General features: G+C 36.3%; 2 protein-coding genes across 5 annotated transcripts in view; one reads left to right on the forward strand and one right to left on the reverse strand.

The window, feature by feature from the left end:
- The window catches only part of kiaa0319 (KIAA0319 ortholog), a 57307-nt gene that overhangs the window by 18488 nt on the left and 15324 nt on the right, over positions 1–23495 (reverse strand). The window contains exon 3 of one of the 2 annotated variants that reach the window (XM_051130451.1): positions 11143–11227. The gene's annotated coding sequence lies outside the window, so the exon portion shown is untranslated. Of the gene's footprint in view, positions 1–11142; positions 11439–23495 lie in introns of those variants that run through there. The other variant, XM_051130453.1, reaches the window with a different exon arrangement.
- Positions 33–11026, forward strand: LOC127177909 (tyrosyl-DNA phosphodiesterase 2). 3 transcript variants are annotated; one of them, XM_051130457.1, is made up of 7 exons: positions 33–478; positions 1366–1498; positions 2307–2951; positions 7252–7343; positions 7421–7539; positions 7620–7790; positions 7882–11026. In XM_051130457.1, the coding sequence occupies exons 2-7, from the start codon at positions 1473–1475 to the stop codon at positions 8170–8172; spliced, it is 1344 nt and encodes a 447-aa protein (XP_050986414.1). In that variant the 5' UTR covers positions 33–478; positions 1366–1472; the 3' UTR covers positions 8173–11026. The 3 variants fall into 3 exon arrangements, with proteins under 3 accessions (XP_050986414.1, XP_050986415.1, XP_050986413.1); XM_051130456.1 differs by having other exon boundaries at positions 34–562; XM_051130458.1 differs by lacking the exon at positions 1366–1498 and having other exon boundaries at positions 33–562.

A 23495-nucleotide genomic window follows, 5' to 3' on the forward strand; every position in this document is an offset into this window, starting at 1 on the left:
AGGCCCAGTATTTTATTTATTCATTTTTTTCATTTTAAATTTAATTTACATTAATTGTTAACATAATTATATGAATTTATTATTTTAAAAATACGTTAAATTACAATTCGACCACAGCCTCAAAACATGTGATCACAGAAACGACAACAAAACTCTTTTCTCTGAAATCCGCCTTAAAATCTCACGTATAAAAAAATTCTAAGGAACCACAGCATTCGAAAACGGCTCTGTATGTATCGAACAGAAAACTAGAAAGGGGGCGGGGTTAATTTGTAAATATCGAAAGGCTGAATTAACGAGGAGGGCCTAACTGCTTCGCTGTGTTTTTAAGGCAGTGTATATTACTTGAAATGTGTTTATTTTCACCATAAATTACGACAAAAACCTCCTGACATTTGAACTTGTTACAGTTGCCGCTCAGTCTGACGTGATGAGGCTGGAAACCGAAACTTAACTTAAACAGCTGCTGTCCTTTGTGGTAAGCAGATAAAGAAAGAAAGAAAGAAAGAAAGAAAGAAAGGGTGCTTTATTCTTGAGACGTGGAAGTTAAGAACAGCTGTTCGTAAGTATTAAACACGGTATTGCAGCTCGCAATTGCTACATTATACCTCGCAATCGTAAGTTAAAAACTTGTTATTGTAATTCTCGTACTTGTGACAACAGTATTTAGTTCTTATTGAATGTGGTAGATCGCCAAAGGTAAATTTACAATAAATGATGTATATGTATAAGATTACGTACATGTGTGAACCTGGACCACAAAACCAGTCTTAAGTAGCACGGGTATGTTTGTAGCAATAGCCAAAAATACAATGTATGGGTCAAAATTATTGATTGTATTTTAATGTCAAAAAATAATTAGGATATTATAAGTAAAGATCATGTTCCATGAAGATATTTAATACATTTCCTACCGTAAATGTATCAAAACTTAATTTCCGATTAGTAATATGCATAGCTAAGAACTTAATTTGGACAACTTTAAAGGTAATTCTCTCAATATTTAGACTTTTTTCCACCCTCAGTTTCCACATTTTCAAATAGTTACATCTTGGCCAAATGTTGTCCTATCCTAACAAACCATACATCAGTAGAAAGCTTTCAGGTCAATATTCAGTTTTCAGGTTATGCATATCACAATTTAAAAAAAACTGACCCTTTTGACTGGTTTTGTGGTCCAGGGTCACATATGGCAGTTCAACAGATCAATTAGCTATACAAAATGATAAGATCTAATGATTAATGATGTCTAACCTGTTGCACAATTTTCATATTGTTGTTATATATTGGACATAATGAATGCTGTGACTAATGAGCTAACTATGCTTTTCATAAGCTAATGCTAAATAAACTTGTTCATGTCAGGTTTAACTTGACTGCATAGTAAATACTGCCACATAAGGATCATTCCCAGAACAGAAATTGAACCTGAAACTCACAGAAGTCCACACAAACATATATTCCCTATTAAAATGGATAAACCTCCATGTTCACCAAGGTAAGTCAATTATTCAGTAGGCCTATTACTAAGAAGCATTAAGAGTTTTTATTTTTAGTTAATCAGTATCAATATTTACATACATGTTTGCGTTGGTTAGACTGTAATTTTTAGTTAGATTGTCTACATGTAAAATGTTAAGCTGCTTCTGTCATCATAGATATTATGCTGCTACAATATTTTATTTTTAATAGACTAATTGTAGCCCTGGACCACAAAACCAGTCATAAGTAACATGGCTATATTTGTAGCAATAGCCAACAATACATTGTATGGGTCAAAATTATCGATTTTTCTATTATGCCAAAAATCATTAGGATATTAAGTAAAGATCATGTTCCATGAAGATATTTTGTAAGTTTCCTACTGTTAATATATCATAACTTAATTTTTGACTAGTAATATGCATTGCTAAGAACTTCATTTGGAGAACTTGGACGTGATTTTCTAGGTTCCACATTTCCAAATAGTTGTATCTCAGCTAAATATTATGACCCTCAAAAAAATGACCCTCATGACTGGTTTTGTGGTCCAGGGTCACAAATGTATAGGCAAAACAACGGTAGCACTTTATTTTAGAGTCCTGCTTCTCATGTACATTCTGTGTACTTATTATAGTAATTACAATAACTAGGTAATAACTAAGTACTAATCCTGAACCTACCACTAAACCTAACCCTACCCCATGTAGTTACCTAATATTACCAGTACTTTCATAGGTAAGTAAACTGTAAATACATGTAAGTACACTTACTGTAAGATAAAGTGCAAACAAAAACAACTAACATTGACCATTTTTTTCTGATAGTCATACTTGCTCAGGAGCGCCCCCTGTGAGCTATAACGGCACTGCATCAGGTCTTGGGGAAACCAAAGTTGAGGGGAAAACTGGGAAGAAGAAGAAGAAGCAGAAAAAGAGACAAGGTGCCACATGCCAAATGAAAACAGCCAGTGAGTGCTTTCAGGTCACTGCTGAAGAGCAGTCATCGTCCTCACAGCACCAGCCTGAGCACTTTGAAAACAGACCTCCAGGATCAAAGCATGAAAAGAATACCCGAAAAGCAAGAAATCAATCAATTTTACCTATAACTTCTCCTGCAAGCTCCTCTCGTCAAGATATAACCCAGAGTACGCAGCAAACATCAGCTCAGTTTACCTGTGACCAGTCAACTCAGACAGAGGCTTCCCAACTCCAGTCTATCCAAACGCAGTCAACACAAACCCCTCCGATCCAGGGTATACACACGCCATCAACAGAATCCAAGTACACCCAGACAATACAGTCTAGTTTTTTCTTGCAGCAGGCATACTGGGGAAAATCATTCACAGATCAGTCAGCTGATGAGCAGAAAACCCAGTCCAATCATCTGACAGTGATATGCTGGAATATAGATGGTCTGGATCAAGATAATGTCTTTGAGCGGCTCAAAGGTCTGCTTTCACACTTAGGAAAGTAAGTGTTACTCACCAATTTATTATATTTTTAGGATGCAAATTTCTTTAGACCAAACATTCATACAGTAATAGGTTTCTCATGTACTGATTTGAAGATGACAAAATTAAGTATTGTGGTTAATAGTGTTTTTAGCAGTTTTAGAGAGAGTTTAGAGAGCAATAGTGTTTTTCAGTTTACTAAATATACTTAATATTACTTTATATTTAAATGTGAAGTGGCTAGTTTTTACACTACTAGTGGCATTAAACAGCATTTGTGACCCTGGACCACAAAACCAGTCATAAGGGTCAATTTTTTTTAAATTGAGATTTATACATCATCTAAAAGCTCAATAAATAAGCTTGCCATTGATGCATGTTTGGATAGGACATAGTTTTATCCTAACAAACCACTGATACATCAGTTTTGATACATTCACAGTAGGAAATTTACAAAATATCTTCATGGAACATAATCTTTACTTAATACTCTAATGATTTTGGCATAAAAGAAAAATCAATAATTTTGACCCATACAATGTATTTCGGCCATAGCTACAAATATACCCATGCTACCTAAGACTAGTTTTGTGGTCCAGGGTCACATTTTAAAAATTCTGTTTGTTTTTTTCCTGAACATTCCTGTTTGTCTTTGGTTAGACAAACTGATAGTCCTGCCCCAAATGTGTTGAGCCAATGTAACTATATACTAATAGATATATCAAGTCAAGTCAAGTCGAGCTTTATTGTCATTCCGCTACATGTGTGGACATACAGTGGAACGAAATGTCGTGTCTCGCAGGACCACGGTGCTACATGTATAGTCAACTGTTTATATGTATACAGTAGTCAACATTTAAAGTGGATCAAAAAAGTTAATCAAAGTTGTCCTAAAACAAGAATGGGTGTTGTTTTGGTTTTAGGACAACTTTGATAAACGTTTGTGATTTACTTCAGATGTTGACTACTGTATACATATAAACAGTGACTATACACATAACCTGTACACATAACCAGAAGTGGTAATCTAACTATAAATATAAACAGTTGACTATACACATAACCTAAGACAGACTATACAAGTACTTTTCATAATACTGTACAATGTTGTGCAAGACATTGTGCAAAAGAGGTACTTAAGGTACTGCAATATGATTTGTAGTGCATTCACAAGTAAACATTTGTGTTACCTTATTGAGTCCTTGTAACATGGAGTGATTGTAAGAAAGTGTCTGGTGCATATATAGGGGAAAGAGTGTGTTTTCTACAGGTAGTTCAGCCCACTCACCTGTGTGTAGCACACTCAGAATTGCACAGTGTTTTTGAGGTTTTCAAGAGTTTTCATGTGGTGCGTGTGGTGTGGTGGGGGGAGAGAAGATCCTGGTTTCAGGAGCTAGAGTTGTGGATAGGGTTTCAGAAGGGGGTGAAGTGATTGGAATCGAGGGCTCTCACAGCTTGGGGGAAAAAGCTGTTGAGTAGTCTTGCAGAGCGGGCTCTAATGCTCCGGAACCGTCTTCCTGATGGCAGTAGCTGGAAGAGACTGTGAAGGGGATGGGTGGAGTCTATTCACAATACCGGTAGCTTTACTGAAGCATCGTGCAAGGAAAATATCCAGAATGGAGGGAAGAAGGGCACAGATGATCTTTGCAGCTGTGTTCACTGTCCGCTGGAGGGTCTTGTGGTCAGCAGCACTGCAGTTCCCATACCAGACAGTGATGCAGCTGGTCAGCACACTCTCAATGGTTCCCCTGTAGAATGTGGTGAGGATGGGTGGAGGGAGACTTGCCCTTTTCAGCCGGCGGAGAAAGTGTAGGCGCTGTTGTGCCTTCTTGGAGAGTGACATGGTGTTGGTGGTCCAGGTGAGATCTTCTGTGATGTGCACCCCCAGGAATTTGGTGCTGCTGACTCTCTCCAGAGTCGAGCTGTTGATGGTTAGTGGGGGTTGGTCAACGGAATTTCTCCTGAAGTCCATCACAACCTCCTTTGTCTTACTCACATTGAGGGACAGACTGTTAGTGCCACACCATTCAGCCAGCTGTGCCACTTCCTCTCTGTAGTGCGTTTCATCATTGTTGCTGATGAGACCTACCACCGTTGTGTCATCAGTGAACTTGATAATGTGGTTGGAGCTTTGCATCGTCCGTTGGATGGTATGCAAACTGGAGCTGATCGAGTGTGTTGGGGAGGCTGGTTTTGATATTGTGCATGATTAACCTCTCAAAGCACTTCATGATTGGAGTCAGTGCTATGGGACGGTAGTCATTTAGACAGGACACAGGTGATTTCTTTCGTACCTGTATGATTGTTGTGGATTTGAGACACGTGGGGACGACTGCCTGGCACAGCAAGATGTTGAAGATATCTGTTAGGACATCTGTCATCTGTGCAGCACAGTCTCTCAGTACACGGCCAGGTATGTTGTCAGGACCCGCAGCCTTGCGTGGGTTAATTCTAGATAGGCTCTTCCTTACGTCGGCTGGAGACAGGCAGAGCATTGACTTCTTGAGCATATGACCGTTTTGCATTCTTGATGCCACAGGACAGATTGGCTCTTCACATGGTTTGCATGTGTAGTGATGGCCTCGGTGACTGTCACATCATCAATGCAGTTTTTGATATAAGCACTCACAGTTTCAGTATATTCATGCAGGTCTGTGTAGTTGTTGTAGGTGGCGGCTTCTTTAAACATGTTCCAGTCTGTGCACTGAAAGCAGTCCTGTAGTGTTGAGGTAGCATCATCTGGCCACGGTTTGGCGAGTTTCAGAAGTGGTTTATATGCTAGGATTAGCATAACAGAGATGTGGTCTGAGTACCCAAGGTGAGGGCGGGGTTCAGGTTTGTACGCGTTCTTCTTTGTTGTGTAAACAAAGTCCAACGTGTTGTTTCCCCTTGTTGCAAAGTTCACATGTTGGTAGAACTTTGGCAACACTGTCTTTAAGTTTGCGTCATTGAAGTCGCCGGCTATGATGAAAAAGCCGTCTGGGTTATTTGTTTGTTGTTCGCTGATGGCGCTGTACAGCTTGCGAAGCGCGACCTTAGTGTTTGCACACGGGGGAATGTAAACCGTGACAATAACAATGGCCGTGAACAGTCGACACTTCACAAACATAAACTGCACCAACGATGAAGTGTTTTGTCACTAATATTCAAAGAAACAAATATTTTAAATCTACAAATAGGTTTTTTTAATATTAAGTTAAAATATAAGCATTTTAACATTTATAGCATTATACACATCTCATCTACAGCATTTAGCACTCTCACCTAACTAAAAAAAAAAAAACTTACTACAAAACCACTTACAAAAAGACTTAAAGGAGAAGTCCACTTCCAAAACAAAGATTCACATATAATTTACTCACCCCCTTGTCATTTAAGATGTTTGTGTCTTTCTTTCTTCAGTCGTAAAGAAATTACGTTTTTTGAGGAAAACAGTTCTGCATTTTTCTCCATATAATGGACTGGTATGGTGCCCCGATTTTTAATTTTCAAAATGCAGTTTAAATGCAGCTTCAAACGATCCCAGATGCGGTTGTAAACGATCCCAGCCGAGGAAGAAGGGTCTTATCTAGCGAAACGATCTGTTATTTTCATTAAAAAATACAATTTAAATATTTTTAAATCTCAAACGCTCGTCTTGCCTTTCTCTCCATATACTCTGTGTATTCTGACTCAAGACAGTTAGGGCATGACGAAAAACCCCAATCGTATTTTCTCCCTCAACTTCAAAAATCATTTAAAAATCATCCTACATCGCTGCAGAAGTTCCGACCCAGTCTTTGCAACGTGAACATGCAAAGAAAATCAAACACCCTTAACAAAAAAAGGTAAAACAGCGATATAGGACAATTTTGAAGTTGAGTGAGAACATGAGATGGGAGTTTTTCGACATACACTATAACTGTCATGAACCGGAACAAAAACAGTAAGAGTAAGTAAGCAGAGTAAGACAAGACGAGCGTTTGGCATTAAAAACTATATAAATTGTATTCTTTTTATTAAAATAACCTATCGTAATGCTAGACAAGACCCTTCTTTCTTGGCTGGGATCGTTTACAACCGCATTTGGGATCGTTTGAAGCCGCATTTAAGCTGCATTTTGGAAGTTCAAAATCGGGGCACCATATCAGTCCATTATATGGAGTAAAATGCTGAAATGTTTTCCTCAAAAAAACTATTTCTGTACGACTGAAGACAGAAAGACATGAACATCTTGGAGGACAAGGGGGTGAGTACATTATCTGTAAATTATTGTTCTGGAGGTCGAGTTCTCATTTAAATGAATAACTTATAATTTTAATTTTACGATTTTAATGCAGGTACCATGCAGATGTTGTACTGTTGCAAGAGCTGATTCCTGATTGTTTTAAGTGTTTAAAGAGCACTATGAAAGATTATCAGTTTTTGCAAGGTATGTCAATGATTGCATACAAACTCAATAAATAAAAAAAAAGTTTCTGGTATAAATATTCAATTATTTTGTTTCAGGCAGTGAAGATGGCTATTTCACTGGCATTCTGCTCAAAAAAGACAGAGTGCAACTCCTTGACAGCAACATTGTGAAGTACCCCACTACAGAGATGGATAGGAACCTGCTCATAGCATATGTAAGTTTTTGTTATCATTGGATAATTATTGCTAAATTTTTTTATCATATTGTAAATTTAGACCATTAATTTTTGTTTAGGCAAGCTTTTTAGGCCGTCCGCTATGCTTTATGACATCACATCTGGAGAGCAATAAGACAAACTCCCAAGAACGCTTAAATCAGCTGCGGAGAGTTTGGAAATGGATGAAAGAGGCTCCACAGGACCACACAGTCATATTTGGAGGAGATACCAACCTTAGAGATTGGGAGGTTGTGTATGATGCTAACATATGTTTGCCCTGATGTTCTCAAAACTCACAAATGTAATGTGTGAGTTTGTTTGACGTGTTTGTTATAACAGGTAAAGAAGCTTGGGGGGCTGCCGGACGGTATGTCTGATGTGTGGCAAATGCTGGGGGAACCGGAGGAAAGCAGATACACCTGGGACACATCTATCAATGATAACAAAGAAATTCCTCATTCTATACGCCTGCGATTTGATAGATTGTTTCTCAGAGCAGCTGGAGAGGGCGCCAAACTACAGCCAGAAAACATGACCCTAATTGGTATGGAGAAGCTGAAGTGTGACTATTTCATTAGCGATCACTGGGGCATCCTTTGTACCTTCAAATTTGAGGAATCAGAAGAGTAGTGTGTCACTAAATGATTTTATTGTTCATGGCTTGCACATGATTATACTAAATGAGTCACAGTGGTTTATAAACAAATCACTGTTGATATAAACTCTAAAATAAAGTTTAAATGGTCATTCACAATTATAAACTGCTGGGAGATTAACCTGTTATGCACCAGTGACTTCTCAGTTTCTATATGTGACCCTGGACCATAAAACCACTCATAAGGGTCATTTTTTAATGATCTGAAATAAGCTTTCCGTTGATGTATGGTTTGTTAGAATAGGACAATATTTGGCCAAGATATAACTGTTTGAAAATCTGGAATCTGAGGGTGCAAAAAAAAAAATAAAAAAAATATTGAGAAAGTCACCTTTAAGGTTGTTCAAATGAATTTCTTAGCAATGCATATTACTAATCAAAAATTAAGTTTCAATATATTTGCGGTATATTTTTACTTAGTGTCCTCCTGATTTTTGGCATAAAAGAAAAATTGATAATTTTGACCCATACAATGTATTTTTGGCTATTGCAACAAATATACCCGTGCTACTTAAGACTGGTTTTGTGGTTCAGGGTCACATATAATCAAAAATGAATTATTACACAGCTTAAATGTTTGCCATAAACAAAATTACTGCTCAAGAAAACAGATCTGTAACCCTGGACCACAAAACCAGTCTTCAGTAACATATTTGTAGCAATAGCCCAAAATACATTGTATAGGTCAGAATTATTGTTACCATTAGGATCTGTTAGGATATTAAGTAAAAATCATGTTCCATGAAGATATTTTGTACATTTCTACCGTAAATATATCAACACTTAATTTTTGATTAGTAATATGCATTTCTAAGAACTTCATTTGAACAACTTCAGAGGTGATTTTCTCAATATTTTTTTTATTTATTTATTTATTATTTTTTGCACCCTCAGATTCCAGGTTTTTTAAATAGTTGTATCTCGGCCAAATATTGTCCTGTCCTATCCTAACAAACAAACAAATACATCAATGGAAAGCTTATTCATTCAGCTTTCAGATGATGTATAAATTTCAATTTAAAAAAACTGACCCTTATGACTGGTTCTGTGGCCAATGTCACTTTTGACAATTCTGGTATCCTCTATATACAAATACTAATACTTAATATAAATAATAACCATTACTATCAAATCTACAATTTTCTTCCCTTATTTTTCCACTAGAGGGAGCTCAGATGACAGCTTATGATTTTTATTCTTGCTGTGACTAAGAACATCAACCACACAAATAACCGAAAGTGGTATTTTGTTCATTTAAGTATTCTGAACATAGGTAATGTTAAAACATAACATACATAATTACTTCTAATGTACATATAAGGTCATTAACCAGAGATTTAGAACTACCTATTTTTTTAAACCATTATAATTTAGTATCATTTTCACACATAGTTTAAATTGGAAGCACAGTGTAGTATAAAACAATGTTTAAATGTTTAAAAAGTATGCATTTTGATTTAATGCACATAGCTGATGAAAATCTGGAGTATATCTTTTGGGTGATCCAAATTGGATAGATAGGAATACATTTTTTTGGTGAAGAACTGGCAACATGGCCCTGTTTTCATTTGCAGAAATGAGTTACAGCATATTCTCTCTCCTACTTAAGCTAAACAGAATTGAAATGTGCCAGTACAGTTAGATGCAAATTTAAAGAGGTGGGAGGCTGACGACAAGAATGATTTTTTGTCATTGGCATGGTGTCAGGAATTGGATTAACAAAGAGCCATTTACCAGGACAGTCCTCATCATGGCCAGCTGAATTTAGAAATTTACTCTCTGCAGAATGTGCTACGAATCTACTACACTGCTTCTGTTTTCTTTAGATTTTACCTATGATGTTTATCTCAAACATATTCTTATCTAGAGAGTCTATAAAAAAGATTCCACCAGCATGCTTCATTGAACACTCACAGTAAACAGAACTTTGTCATTTTTGGGATTTGATACTAGAGGCAAAAACCTTGAACAAAAAACCTTGAAAAAAATTAATCCATTACGATCTATGACAATATCATTAATCAAATATTCAACGCAGTAAATGGATTAGTGTTCTGTCACGCTAATCTATTTGCTTCATTCTAATACATCACAGATTTAAGATGAATTAATTGCCATATTATCTTCATATAAAGTATTTAACCACACGTTGAATGCTGAAGAATTCTATCAGCCTAACTAGAAGGCATTATTTAATAAAGACCATCATGAAGGTTGTGAAAGATCATTAGCTCCCACTGTTATAGGAAACCCTTAGTCATTTTACTACGACGAACTAAAAATATACTCACATTAATCCTTGTGGAATATTTTATGCTGTTTTTAAATTGGGTCATACCAAAAGTCTGTTTGAATGTAGTTTGCATGCAGCGACATATGAATTTTCATACAGCAATCCTGTCTAAACATCTGGTTTTATAAAGAGTTTTGTGCAGGAATCATGATTACCACCAGCCAGACCAAATATAACATCAGGTGTAGGATGATGTGCCTGTGATGGCAGTACAATTACTGGCTATGACTTTTTGGAGGTTTGAGTATCCAGAATCAGCCATCTTGGCTTCTTTTATAGCATTTCCATATTTTGTCACACTTCTTGATACTTTTTGCATAACTTATCCTCCACTTTTTACTTGCAGTGTCTAAACATCATGTTGTGCTGAGTTCATTTACATAAAGGCATTTTCAGCAGTTTTTTCCAGTTCAATGACACAACAGCAGGGGTCATAGCAAATAACAGCATGCCTGACATCAATGGACATATCAGCATACATTTATTTTAAAACACTCGCAATAAGTGTGCATATATTACAAATATTTTCTAAAGTGGTCACAGTTTGTGGAGTGTCATTATTGCAAAACACAGCATGCAGCATGTAACCAGAGAACATTAAGAGGAGACATGGCGTGCCGTAAAAAGTGTTAACAGGCCTTTTTATCTTTACCTTAAATGGGAAGTTCACTCGAAAGGAAAACTTCTGTTGTCGTTTACTCAGCCTTGTGTTGTTCCAAAACTGTTTGGATTGTTTTCTGCAAGGGAACAAAAAGACAATTTTTTGAGAAATCTTTTTTTTTTTTTTTTTTTTTTTTTGTCCATAAAATATTTGGTTCCCAATGTTCTTCTTGATATCTTCTTGTATGTTCCACAGAGGAAATAAATGCATACAAGTTTAGAACACAGCATTTTCATTTTGGATGAACTATTCCTTTAAAAAGCTATTTGTGCTTTACTTAATACACTAAAAAAAATGCTGGATTAAAAACAAACCAGCGCTGGGTGAAATATGGACAAACCCAGCAACTGGGTTGTTTTGACCCAGCGGTTGGGTTAAATATTTAACCCAGCCTTCTGGGTAGTTTTATTTAACTGACCTATTTTTTAAAAATTACTATATATCTGGCTTCAAATGAACCCAAAATAGGTTGTAAATTAAAAACTGGGAATATCATTGCTAGAGGCATCAGCAAAAATCGAAAGGTTTTTATTAGGTATTTATTAATAAGCAATTAAAAATGTTTATTATTTATTCAACTGTTAATTTATTGAACATATTACAGGGCTCCCACTCTTTCCTCAACACCAGATTCAAGGACTTTTCAAAGCACCATTTATTTTATATCAAGCACCTATCAAGTTCACACGCCAGCATATGTAGCGTCATAAAGACCTCTTACAGTACTTAACATTTCACTTACACTTAACATTTACAATAAAAATTTTAGAGTAACAAGGTTTTGAATGTGTAGGTTTCATAAATTTAGACCATTTTGAGCAGTCGTGTTCAAAGGAATTTTGAATTTCTCAAATATTGATAAAATGTATATTCTTGCATCAAACTGTTTTTTTTTTTTTTGCTGTAATTCTTGTAAAAGGGCTCTACACTTACATTTCTTTTTAGGAGCACTTCTAAAAAAAAAATTAGGAACACGCCCTGCGTTTCACTCGTAGCTGAAAAATGTCATGAGTGACTCCATAACCTGCCCATAAACAAACAGTACTGAGACTGGAGAACATATGCATATACATATATATATATATTATATATATATACAATTTTTTTTTTTTTTTTAAGATTTATTTTTGGGCTTTTTTATGCCTTTATTTGGACAGGACAGTGTAGATGCGACAGAAAAGTATTGGGTGAAGAGAGGGGGGAGTGGGATCAGCAAAATACCACGAGGCGGGATTCGAACTCGGGTCACTGTGAGCGCAACTGCACTGTGCAATGACGATGCACTAACCGCAAGGCTATTGGCGCCAACTGGAGAACATATTTAACATCAAATTAAATTAAATTAATTATTATAACGAATAAAATGCTTTATGTTATGCAAGGCAAAAGGCGTTTCCATCATGTGAAATGACAGCTGCTGACGCAGCTGAATGACATCTCATTCTTGTATGTTGTGTTGCTTAAAATAATATAATTTACAGCACAGTAAAGACTTCATAAATGAAATAAAATGTATATAAATTGTTATTTCGCTGAAGAAGTGCATGGCTGCGCTGAGATCCGCTCTCTCCTGTAGAGGATGCAAAAAACCCGCACTCTGACTGTAACTCAACAACTGTGTTGTTTCGTTTGAGACAGGCTCAATCAACGGTTGGGTAGAAAAAATAACCCAGCAGCTTAGTTACAGAAAAACTACCCAGCACCTGGGTAAAAGATATTACAAATAACCAAATAAAATGACCCAACAAGCTGAACCCAGCATTTGGGTTAAAAAAATACCCCAGCATTTTTTAGAGTGTAGTAATATATTACTTCAAACTCTCTCATGTTTTAACCAGGCCATTAGAATGAAAAAAAAAACAACAACAACTTCAAAACTCCTGAACTATACTGTATGCCGTTTTATTTCTTTGTTATTATTAGTGTACTACCAAATATATAGGAGTTTCATTTGTAAGTACAGTTTATTCCGATCGAAATGCTGCTTCTGGATCCATTGGTTCAAGGTCACATACTACTAAACTTGACTTCAGACTTGCTTCTGAGGTGACAAATAACCTTGTCATTCATACATTTTTTTAATGTAATAGTTTAATTAATCCCACAAGCACATCTGCTAATGGTAGACACTCAAATCACATCTAATGCTAAAATCACACAGGATTATGGGAGTATTCCGTCCTATTCTTCATCCACAATAACATTCACTGAAGCCGCAGTACTTCTTTTATTATTATTCTGACAAACACTCTAAACACTTCATCACCATCCTCTTACAAGCAAGATGATATCCTAATGCACATGCCAGTTCCCTAATTTATCAAATGCCGATGACCTGACTTAACATTTACAATAAAAATTTTAGAGTAACAAGGTTTTGAATGTGTAGGTTTCATAAATTTAGACCATTTTGAGCAGTCGTGTTCAAAGGAATTTTGAATTTCTCAAATATTGATAAAATGTATATTCTTGCATCAAACTGGTTTTTTTTTTTTTGCTGTAATTCTTGTAAAAGGGCTCTACACTTACATTTCTTTTTAGGAGCACTTCTAAAAAAAAAATTAGGAACACGCCCTGCGTTTCACTCGTAGCTGAAAAATGTCATGAGTGACTCCATAACCTGCCCATAAACAAACAGTACTGAGACTGGAGAACATATGCATATACATATATATATATATTATATATATAATTTTTTTTTTTTTTTTTTTTTTTAAGATTTATTTTTGGGCTTTTTTATGCCTTTATTTGGACAGGACAGTGTAGATGCGACAGAAAAGTATTGGGTGAAGAGAGGGGGGAGTGGGATCAGCAAAATACCACGAGGCGGGATTCGAACTCGGGTCACTGTGAGCGCAACTGCACTGTGCAATGACGATGCACTAACCGCAAGGCTATTGGCGCCAACTGGAGAACATATTTAACATCAAATTAAATTAAATTAATTATTATAACGAATAAAATGCTTTATGTTATGCAAGGCAAAAGGCGTTTCCATCATGTGAAATGACAGCTGCTGACGCAGCTGAATGACATCTCATTCTTGTATGTTGTGTTGCTTAAAATAATATAATTTACAGCACAGTAAAGACTTCATAAATGAAATAAAATGTATATAAATTGTTATTTCGCTGAAGAAGTGCATGGCTGCGCTGAGATCCGCTCTCTCCTGTAGAGGATGCAAAAAACCCGCACTCTGACTGTAACTCAACAACTGTGTTGTTTCGTTTGAGACAGGCTCAATCAACGGTTGGGTAGAAAAAATAACCCAGCAGCTTAGTTACAGAAAAACTACCCAGCACCTGGGTAAAAGATATTACAAATAACCAAATAAAATGACCCAACAAGCTGAACCCAGCATTTGGGTTAAAAAAATACCCCAGCATTTTTTAGAGTGTAGTAATATATTACTTCAAACTCTCTCATGTTTTAACCAGGCCATTAGAATGAAAAAAAAAAAACAACAACAACTTCAAAACTCCTGAACTATACTGTATGCCGTTTTATTTCTTTGTTATTATTAGTGTACTACCAAATATATAGGAGTTTCATTTGTAAGTACAGTTTATTCCGATCGAAATGCTGCTTCTGGATCCATTGGTTCAAGGTCACATACTACTAAACTTGACTTCAGACTTGCTTCTGAGGTGACAAATAACCTTGTCATTCATACATTTTTTTAATGTAATAGTTTAATTAATCCCACAAGCACATCTGCTAATGGTAGACACTCAAATCACATCTAATGCTAAAATCACACAGGATTATGGGAGTATTCCGTCCTATTCTTCATCCACAATAACATTCACTGAAGCCGCAGTACTTCTTTTATTATTATTCTGACAAACACTCTAAACACTTCATCACCATCCTCTTACAAGCAAGATGATATCCTAATGCACATGCCAGTTCCCTAATTTATCAAATGCCGATGACCTGACTTAACATTTACAATAAAAATTTTAGAGTAACAAGGTTTTGAATGTGTAGGTTTCATAAATTTAGACCATTTTGAGCAGTCGTGTTCAAAGGAATTTTGAATTTCTCAAATATTGATAAAATGTATATTCTTGCATCAAACTGTTTTTTTTTTTTTTTTTTTGCTGTAATTCTTGTAAAAGGGCTCTACACTTACATTTCTTTTTAGGAGCACTTCTAAAAAAAAAAAAATTAGGAACACGCCCTGCGTTTCACTCGTAGCTGAAAAATGTCATGAGTGACTCCATAACCTGCCCATAAACAAACAGTACTGAGACTGGAGAACATATGCATATACATATATATATATATATTATATATATATATTTTTTTTTTTTTTTTTTTTTTTTAAGATTTATTTTTGGGCTTTTTTATGCCTTTATTTGGACAGGACAGTGTAGATGCGACAGAAAAGTATTGGGTGAAGAGAGGGGGGAGTGGGATCAGCAAAATACCACGAGGCGGGATTCGAACTCGGGTCACTGTGAGCGCAACTGCACTGTGCAATGACGATGCACTAACCGCAAGGCTATTGGCGCCAACTGGAGAACATATTTAACATCAAATTAAATTAAATTAATTATTATAACGAATAAAATGCTTTATGTTATGCAAGGCAAAAGGCGTTTCCATCATGTGAAATGACAGCTGCTGACGCAGCTGAATGACATCTCATTCTTGTATGTTGTGTTGCTTAAAATAATATAATTTACAGCACAGTAAAGACTTCATAAATGAAATAAAATGTATATAAATTGTTATTTCGCTGAAGAAGTGCATGGCTGCGCTGAGATCCGCTCTCTCCTGTAGAGGATGCAAAAAACCCGCACTCTGACTGTAACTCAACAACTGTGTTGTTTCGTTTGAGACAGGCTCAATCAACGGTTGGGTAGAAAAAATAACCCAGCAGCTTAGTTACAGAAAAACTACCCAGCACCTGGGTAAAAGATATTACAAATAACCAAATAAAATGACCCAACAAGCTGAACCCAGCATTTGGGTTAAAAAAATACCCCAGCATTTTTTAGAGTGTAGTAATATATTACTTCAAACTCTCTCATGTTTTAACCAGGCCATTAGAATGAAAAAAAAAACAACAACAACTTCAAAACTCCTGAACTATACTGTATGCCGTTTTATTTCTTTGTTATTATTAGTGTACTACCAAATATATAGGAGTTTCATTTGTAAGTACAGTTTATTCCGATCGAAATGCTGCTTCTGGATCCATTGGTTCAAGGTCACATACTACTAAACTTGACTTCAGACTTGCTTCTGAGGTGACAAATAACCTTGTCATTCATACATTTTTTTAATGTAATAGTTTAATTAATCCCACAAGCACATCTGCTAATGGTAGACACTCAAATCACATCTAATGCTAAAATCACACAGGATTATGGGAGTATTCCGTCCTATTCTTCATCCACAATAACATTCACTGAAGCCGCAGTACTTCTTTTATTATTATTCTGACAAACACTCTAAACACTTCATCACCATCCTCTTACAAGCAAGATGATATCCTAATGCACATGCCAGTTCCCTAATTTATCAAATGCCGATGACCTGAAGAACATAATTCAGAGTCTAAAGCTAAACCAAAATATGACAAATGACTGCCACACTATCTGGGTGCCCTGCATACCCCCTATTAAAGTGGGTGACAATTCAAGCCACTTGACAGCATGGAGATGAACCGATGGCATGACAGTCCACAGCCCACCTGTGTGTGCTCAGATTAGCAGGCGAAATAATTACATCAGAAGGCTTCCTCCACTTTGCACTAGACATATTTCAGACATGATAAGCCGGAGCTGTCAATAAGGATAAGCGCAAGGCGGGCAGATAATACAGTGAAAATGAACAACAGGCTTACAGACAGATTACTGATTTAAAAGATTTCATTATTAGAGGGAAGATGTATGTAGTTACTCTCTCTCTCTCTCTCTCTATATATATATATATGCAAGCATTTTCGTGTATTTTTCACATGCATATACTTTCCCAAATATAAAATCAAGTTGTACACCTAATAATAAATGTCCCACATAATTGGTGCCAATTTTCCATTACTTTACAATGGTAATCTATTTTATCACACATCTGGATGTCTCATTGTAAACAGAGTAATATTACATATTACAGATTAATTTAATACGAAAGAGGTCAGCTACATTGAAACACATTCTCAGACAGATTTACTGTGATTGTGTAATCCAGAGCAGGCGGCAACAAATGTGCTATATGTAATTTATGTAATTACATGAATGAATGGTTATTCCGGGATTCTCATATTATATAAATGAAATTCATTTGCATATATGAGAAAAGAGATCACCAGTTTATGAGTTTCAGCACCCTGTATTAATCAGGGCCTAATATAAAAATTCTACAGCTGTAGTGATAACAGACGATGGACCTTTGATGCCCACTAATCAGAGTAACCAATTTAAAACCGTTGCAAAATGTATGTGTCTTTTGCATAATTCACAGAATTTCACCTTGCGCAGATTTCTCTACGCAGACTTCACAACAGGTTCAAGGCGTTCATACAGGTACACTATGTTGACAAACAGAAAGCTGACTGGTTTGAAAGTGACTTCTGCGTGAAGTGTGCTTCACACATTTCTACACTATTGACAATATTACAATGGATCTTTTTTGCTCGCTAATACACACAACCAAATTGAACCCGTTACGAAATTTGCAAATCTTTTTATAAGATTGTTCAGCGAATTTTCGTGGACAAAATCCAGTCATTAAAGGGGACATACACGGTTTCTGCCAGTAAATTAATCTTGAGTACCTATAGTAGTACTGCATCCTATGAAAGGCTGTTTCCACCATTGAATAAAAAAAGGTAACTGGTACTTTTTATTTCACAAATCTGACTTTTTTTCTCGCAATTGCGAGTTTACATCTCACAACTCTGACTTTTATTCTCAGAATTGCGTGATACAAACTTACACTTCAGATTTTTTTTCCCCAGAATTGTATTTATTCTCAGAATTGCATGATAGAAACTCGCAATTGCGAGTTATAAAGTCAGAATTGCGAGATTAAAAGTTGCTGTTACTTTCTAATTTTTTTTTTATTTTTTAGCAGGCACCGGACATCTATATAACGTCCAACGTTAACCTGACATGACATCGGACAGACTTTGCATTTTGGTTGAGAATAAAAAAATTGGCCTGACGTCAGTATTTGATGTTGATTTAATGTTGGATTTTGGTTACACAACCTAAAAACAACAAAATATCAACGTCGGTACTGGCCATCAAATTAACGTTGACATGAGATGTTGAATTTACAATAAATTGCAACATCAGGTGACCAAAATTCAATCAAATATCAACGTCTTACGAAGTTGTGTGCCTGCTGGGAGGCTTTCATAGCATCCTTCATATCTCTGAAGACTCTTTGGTTCTATAAGATTCATAAAAGACAGATACAGCTGTAGCACTTCACTTCGAAAACAGTCAAGCTCAAGCTAAAGAGTCATGGTCATGCACAGCTTTTTGCGTCGTGATCGTCTGCAAGCTGTGACATCAATATGATTCCTTTAATGCTGGGTTTTTTGGGAAGCTGAACAAAGTTATCTTTTCCTCACAACCAAAAACACACTTCTTCGTTGACATTGTTGATTTTGTTGTCAAAAACAGAATGTAAAATTCTTCTCGAGCAAGTCCTGCGTAACCTGAATGAAGCATGTTGATGGGTGTGCTTTTGCTCTTGCACTGGTTGATGCGTGCTTGTGCTATTCTGGTAGAATTGCCCATACAAGGAATATACTCTGCCCATACTCTGAGAAAAAAAACAAAAAACAAAACCCTTCCAGAAACTTATATGAACCCTGAAGGAGTGTATCTGGCACAGAAAAACTCATACATCCAACTTGTTTTTTAAGACTCTGGTCATGCTTAGCATGAGAATCCAAATCTTTGTGTCAGTGTCAATAGGTCAGAATGTATGATAGCATTAAATCTTCTGATCAAATCTACAATCTACATAAACGGGTACTTAAGTAATTTTTCATGCACAATCTGTTAAGGTTCTTCTTGTGATTATTCAGTGCCCCTACAGTTAGCTAACTGTCAACCATCCTAAAGCCGTTTTAAACAACACACTTATGTTTCTGTGACCATAAATGTTCATCAGAGAGACAATAATGCCAGTTTTGTCCATTTCTATCTGACTAAACTAATGTGCTCCAACATCTAACCTATTTCTATGGTTGTCGCCTTGAGCATCCTTAGCAGACTATTACATAACCATTAGGGACTTTTCTAACCAGACTAAATTTGAGATATCCCCCCATAAACAATTAACCGTGATGCGATGCTCACAAATCCTGGTGGTGGATGATGCACCGGTGAACTGCCATTTTCAAACACAATCATCGTAATCTCACAGTCCTTCTCTGACTTCATCCTCCCTGATACCCGGGACATTGTGAAGGAGACGGTCCTACGACGTGTCATTAGTCAAATAACAGGCTGGTGATTAAGGAGGGTCTTGATGAAGTGTGGCAGCTCAATTATTTGATGCGCTGGTCATAGTAAACACACATGTTTCACCTTCAGAAACCTGATGTATCAGTTTGGACTGCTTCATTTAATGCTCCTGTCTCTTCGTCCAGCTTGATCTTCTGTAATTACGCCCGAAGGGCTCTCCATTTCTCATCCTGTCTTCTATAGTGTATTTGGCAGTGTGTCAAATGAGCATACTCTTGTTGAAAGACGAGAGATCTAAGGTTTGAAAAGGATGACACTGAACACACACAATTATCAGCTAGTGGCAGTTTTGCCTATTTTTGGAAAGCAATCCACTGTGCTCTGTGGTGCTCCTATTGTTCTTCTAGGCTGCGGTTGCCATGAACACCACGTCGGCGGCGTCTGACATGGCAGTGACCTGTGGTGAAAAGGTTGGCGAATGGCCTCACACACACCTTCCCCAGCTGGTAGATGTTGTCACTTAAAACATTCACCTGCTGCTTTTGCTATACTGCTTATGATCGTCTGATGCTCCTTAAGACAGGCCTTCGTTTTCTTTCTAGAGGAAATTAGTAAATGCACCCTTCAATCAACTTGTGGGCATGAGGACAATGAATTTGATTGTTACAAACAAAATTGCCTTTAGCTCAAATTTGCACTTATTATTCCAAGTAGCTGTTTGATTTTGATTACCCAAAAGACAAAACCCTACAAATTATTGCTCACCAATTATAATACATCACAGGGAGGGGGGTTTATTAAGGCCCGTCTTTTTTGTACCAGGCGGCAATGTAGAATGGAAATCAAATCATTCCATAATTTTCCCGTGAAACCTTTTGTCAAAAATCATGCAGTTATTATCATCAGCATCATCTGGATCCTCCCCCACCCCACCGCCTGATTGGAACCTCAGGGAAACACAACACTGATTTGATTATTTGCCTTCCTATTGTCATGGCTCCCTGAAAAATAAACGATGTCTCTGTACGACAGGATGATAGTGATTGAGAAAAACACAGCTTTTGCTAACCTTTGAACCTCCTGAATGGAAAATCTGTAGTGATTAGTCGATGACAGGTGCACATTGTTCACTTCCTTAACATAGAATGTCAAAAGAATGCACAATAAAGTATTTGTCTTCTGGGAAACATGTAAGCTTCTGGAGTGCAGTACCAAATGAAAAAATATGATCTTTAAACAAAATAAGAACAATTTTCACATCATCATCCTGTTCAAAAGTTTACACCCTCTGGCTCTTAATGCATTGTGTTGATTTATTCAATATCAATATGTTTTAACCTTTGGTAATAGTTTTGTATCTCTTAGTGTGGATCTCAAAATACAGTCACTGTTGAAAAGGGTTCAGATATCCAGAAGATGCTGGAAAACCAAGGAAAGTGTAGGAAATGGAGGATTTTTCTGAAAAACAGCAGGCAGTTGAACTGCTCAGGAAAAACTAGGGACTCATGAACAACTATCATAAAACATAAATACAGTCGCAGATCATCCAGGAAACATCACACAGTGTTTGTGACCCTGGACCACAAAACTAGTCATAAGTAGCACGGGTATATTTGTAGCAATAGCCAAAAACACACTGTATGGGTCAAAATGACCTATTTTTCTTTTATGCCATAAATCATTAGAATATAAAGTTAAGATCATGTTCCATAAAGATATTTCGAAAATTTTCTACCATAAATATACCAAAACTTACTTTTTGATTAGTAATATGCATTGCTAAGAACTTCATTTGGACAAATTAAAGGCAATTTTCCTCAATATTTTGATTTGCACCCTCAGATTCCAAATTTTCAAATAGCTGTATCTCAGCCAAATACTGTCTTATCCTAACAAACCATACATTAATGCCAAAAGGTTATTTATTCAGTGTTCAGCTTTTCCAGTGTCACATTTAGATTCAAAGGTACGTAAACTTATGTATATATGGCCACATGTTGACTTAAGGTTAGCCTTTCCAAAAATGCTGGCAATTAATATTATCTAACTAACAATCATAACTATTTTAAGCAAATATAATTATTAAAAAAAAAATAAAAAATAAATAAATAACAATAACAATAATAATAATAAACAATTACTTAAAAAAAAAATTACAATGAAAAAAAAAAAAGTTTTTATGGTTTCAATTATTTTTTTAAAGTACATGTAAAAAATAGTGCTGTCAACCGATTAGAAAAATTAATCCCACCTAACACTAAGTTCTAAATTAAATATAGATTAATCCTTAAAGCTACAGAAGTTACTAATTTCCTCTTTTTTTTTTTTTTTTTTTTTTTTTTTGTTCTTTGATTAACAGACATCACAGCAGCTGGTTTATTGGCTTATTTGGTTGCTAATACTTTAAAGTGGTCATCAGATGCCCATTTTCCACAAGTCGGTCTTAATGAAAAGTCTATAACATGCTTTGGTTAATATTTCTCAGTGGTAGTGTAAATAACACCTTTTTACCTGGCCAAAATCAGCTCTGCAAAAATCATCCTGTTCTGGTCGATGTTGCCTTAAATGTTAATGAGCTCTGCTTGCCCCGCCCCCCTCTTCTCTTTGTGGAGTGACCAGCCGGTTTACTTTAGCCACATTTAGTCACGTTTAGCCGCTAAACTTGCTAACTAGCATGTTATTAGGAAAGGCGATTGCAAAAACCCCTTATACTCACTTCTGCTGGATCACAAATGATTTGCGTGAACATAGATGGATATATGTAGATCGGGAGGTGCATTCCATTCACAAATAAACATAATCCACTGCATCTTCAGCGGCTCAGATGTCTAGAGTAAATGACGACCATATGTTCATTATTACATCCAGTGACACAACACCTCAATCAGAGATATTGACGTCTAATTAACATCCCTGCTCCGGCACCGAAACAATGGAGGTCGGACTGTTACAGCTGATCTGAGGTAAGACGCTCATGTCAATCAACCATCGTGGGAGCGGTCTGTGTCAGTGTGATGCCATCTGAACAAGGGGATATTATTTTTACAGATTAATTAAAAACCACTGCATGGATTTTCATCATTATAGGGTAGATTTGTACATACACTGCCAGCACACATTAATGTTCAAACAACATGTAAAAGTGAAATTTGCGTGACTCGGAACTGACACGCATGCTCATAGTTTCTTTTGTGCTTTAAAATAAAATGATACAGGCTACAGCATGCTCCGTAAACTAGTAAAGTAGGGAAAAAATGTGTAATGTCTTTGGTAAAATGACAAAAAAATAAAGTACAAATAAAAAGCACCTACTGATAATCACTCACCTACTTTTGTAGCTTTCTTTTTCTGATGAAATAACATTTTTTACATTGACGTGTAATTCATTATCAAAATATAACTCTACCAGTCAGTTTTATGGCTATGTAGGACATCACACCTGACCTGTGACTATTTGCATTGGCTGTTGATTGGACTGAAACAAAAAGAGGCTACAGAGCCAAACAAACAGCATCCAGTGTAGTGAATCATCATGACTAGGACAAGACAACAAGCAGGGTGGGCATGTATGCATGCATTCATGTGTGTGCATATCTATTATCTCGAGTGCACTTGTGCGTCCACATTGATTTGCATGTGGACACTCTATTCATCACTGTGAAGAAGGCTAGTCATTAAGTTTGACTCTGTGTATCGATTCACATCACTATAACCTTATAACCCTCCAACACTGTTGCCACCTCACTGCCTCTGTAGGTGACAGACAGATGTGAGAGCTGACTGGAAAAAGTATATATCTTGTTACTCTCCTTGAGGATCAGTCTAAGCCACTTGTTCCTATTTTTCACATAAGATGTGACTTTCTGTTTTCTGCATTTAATGTCAACAGAATTTCCTATTACACTGGTG

The sequence above is a fragment of the Labeo rohita genome, chromosome 16 (genome assembly GCF_022985175.1).
Source record: "Labeo rohita strain BAU-BD-2019 chromosome 16, IGBB_LRoh.1.0, whole genome shotgun sequence".
NCBI classification, from domain to species: domain Eukaryota; kingdom Metazoa; phylum Chordata; class Actinopteri; order Cypriniformes; family Cyprinidae; genus Labeo; species Labeo rohita.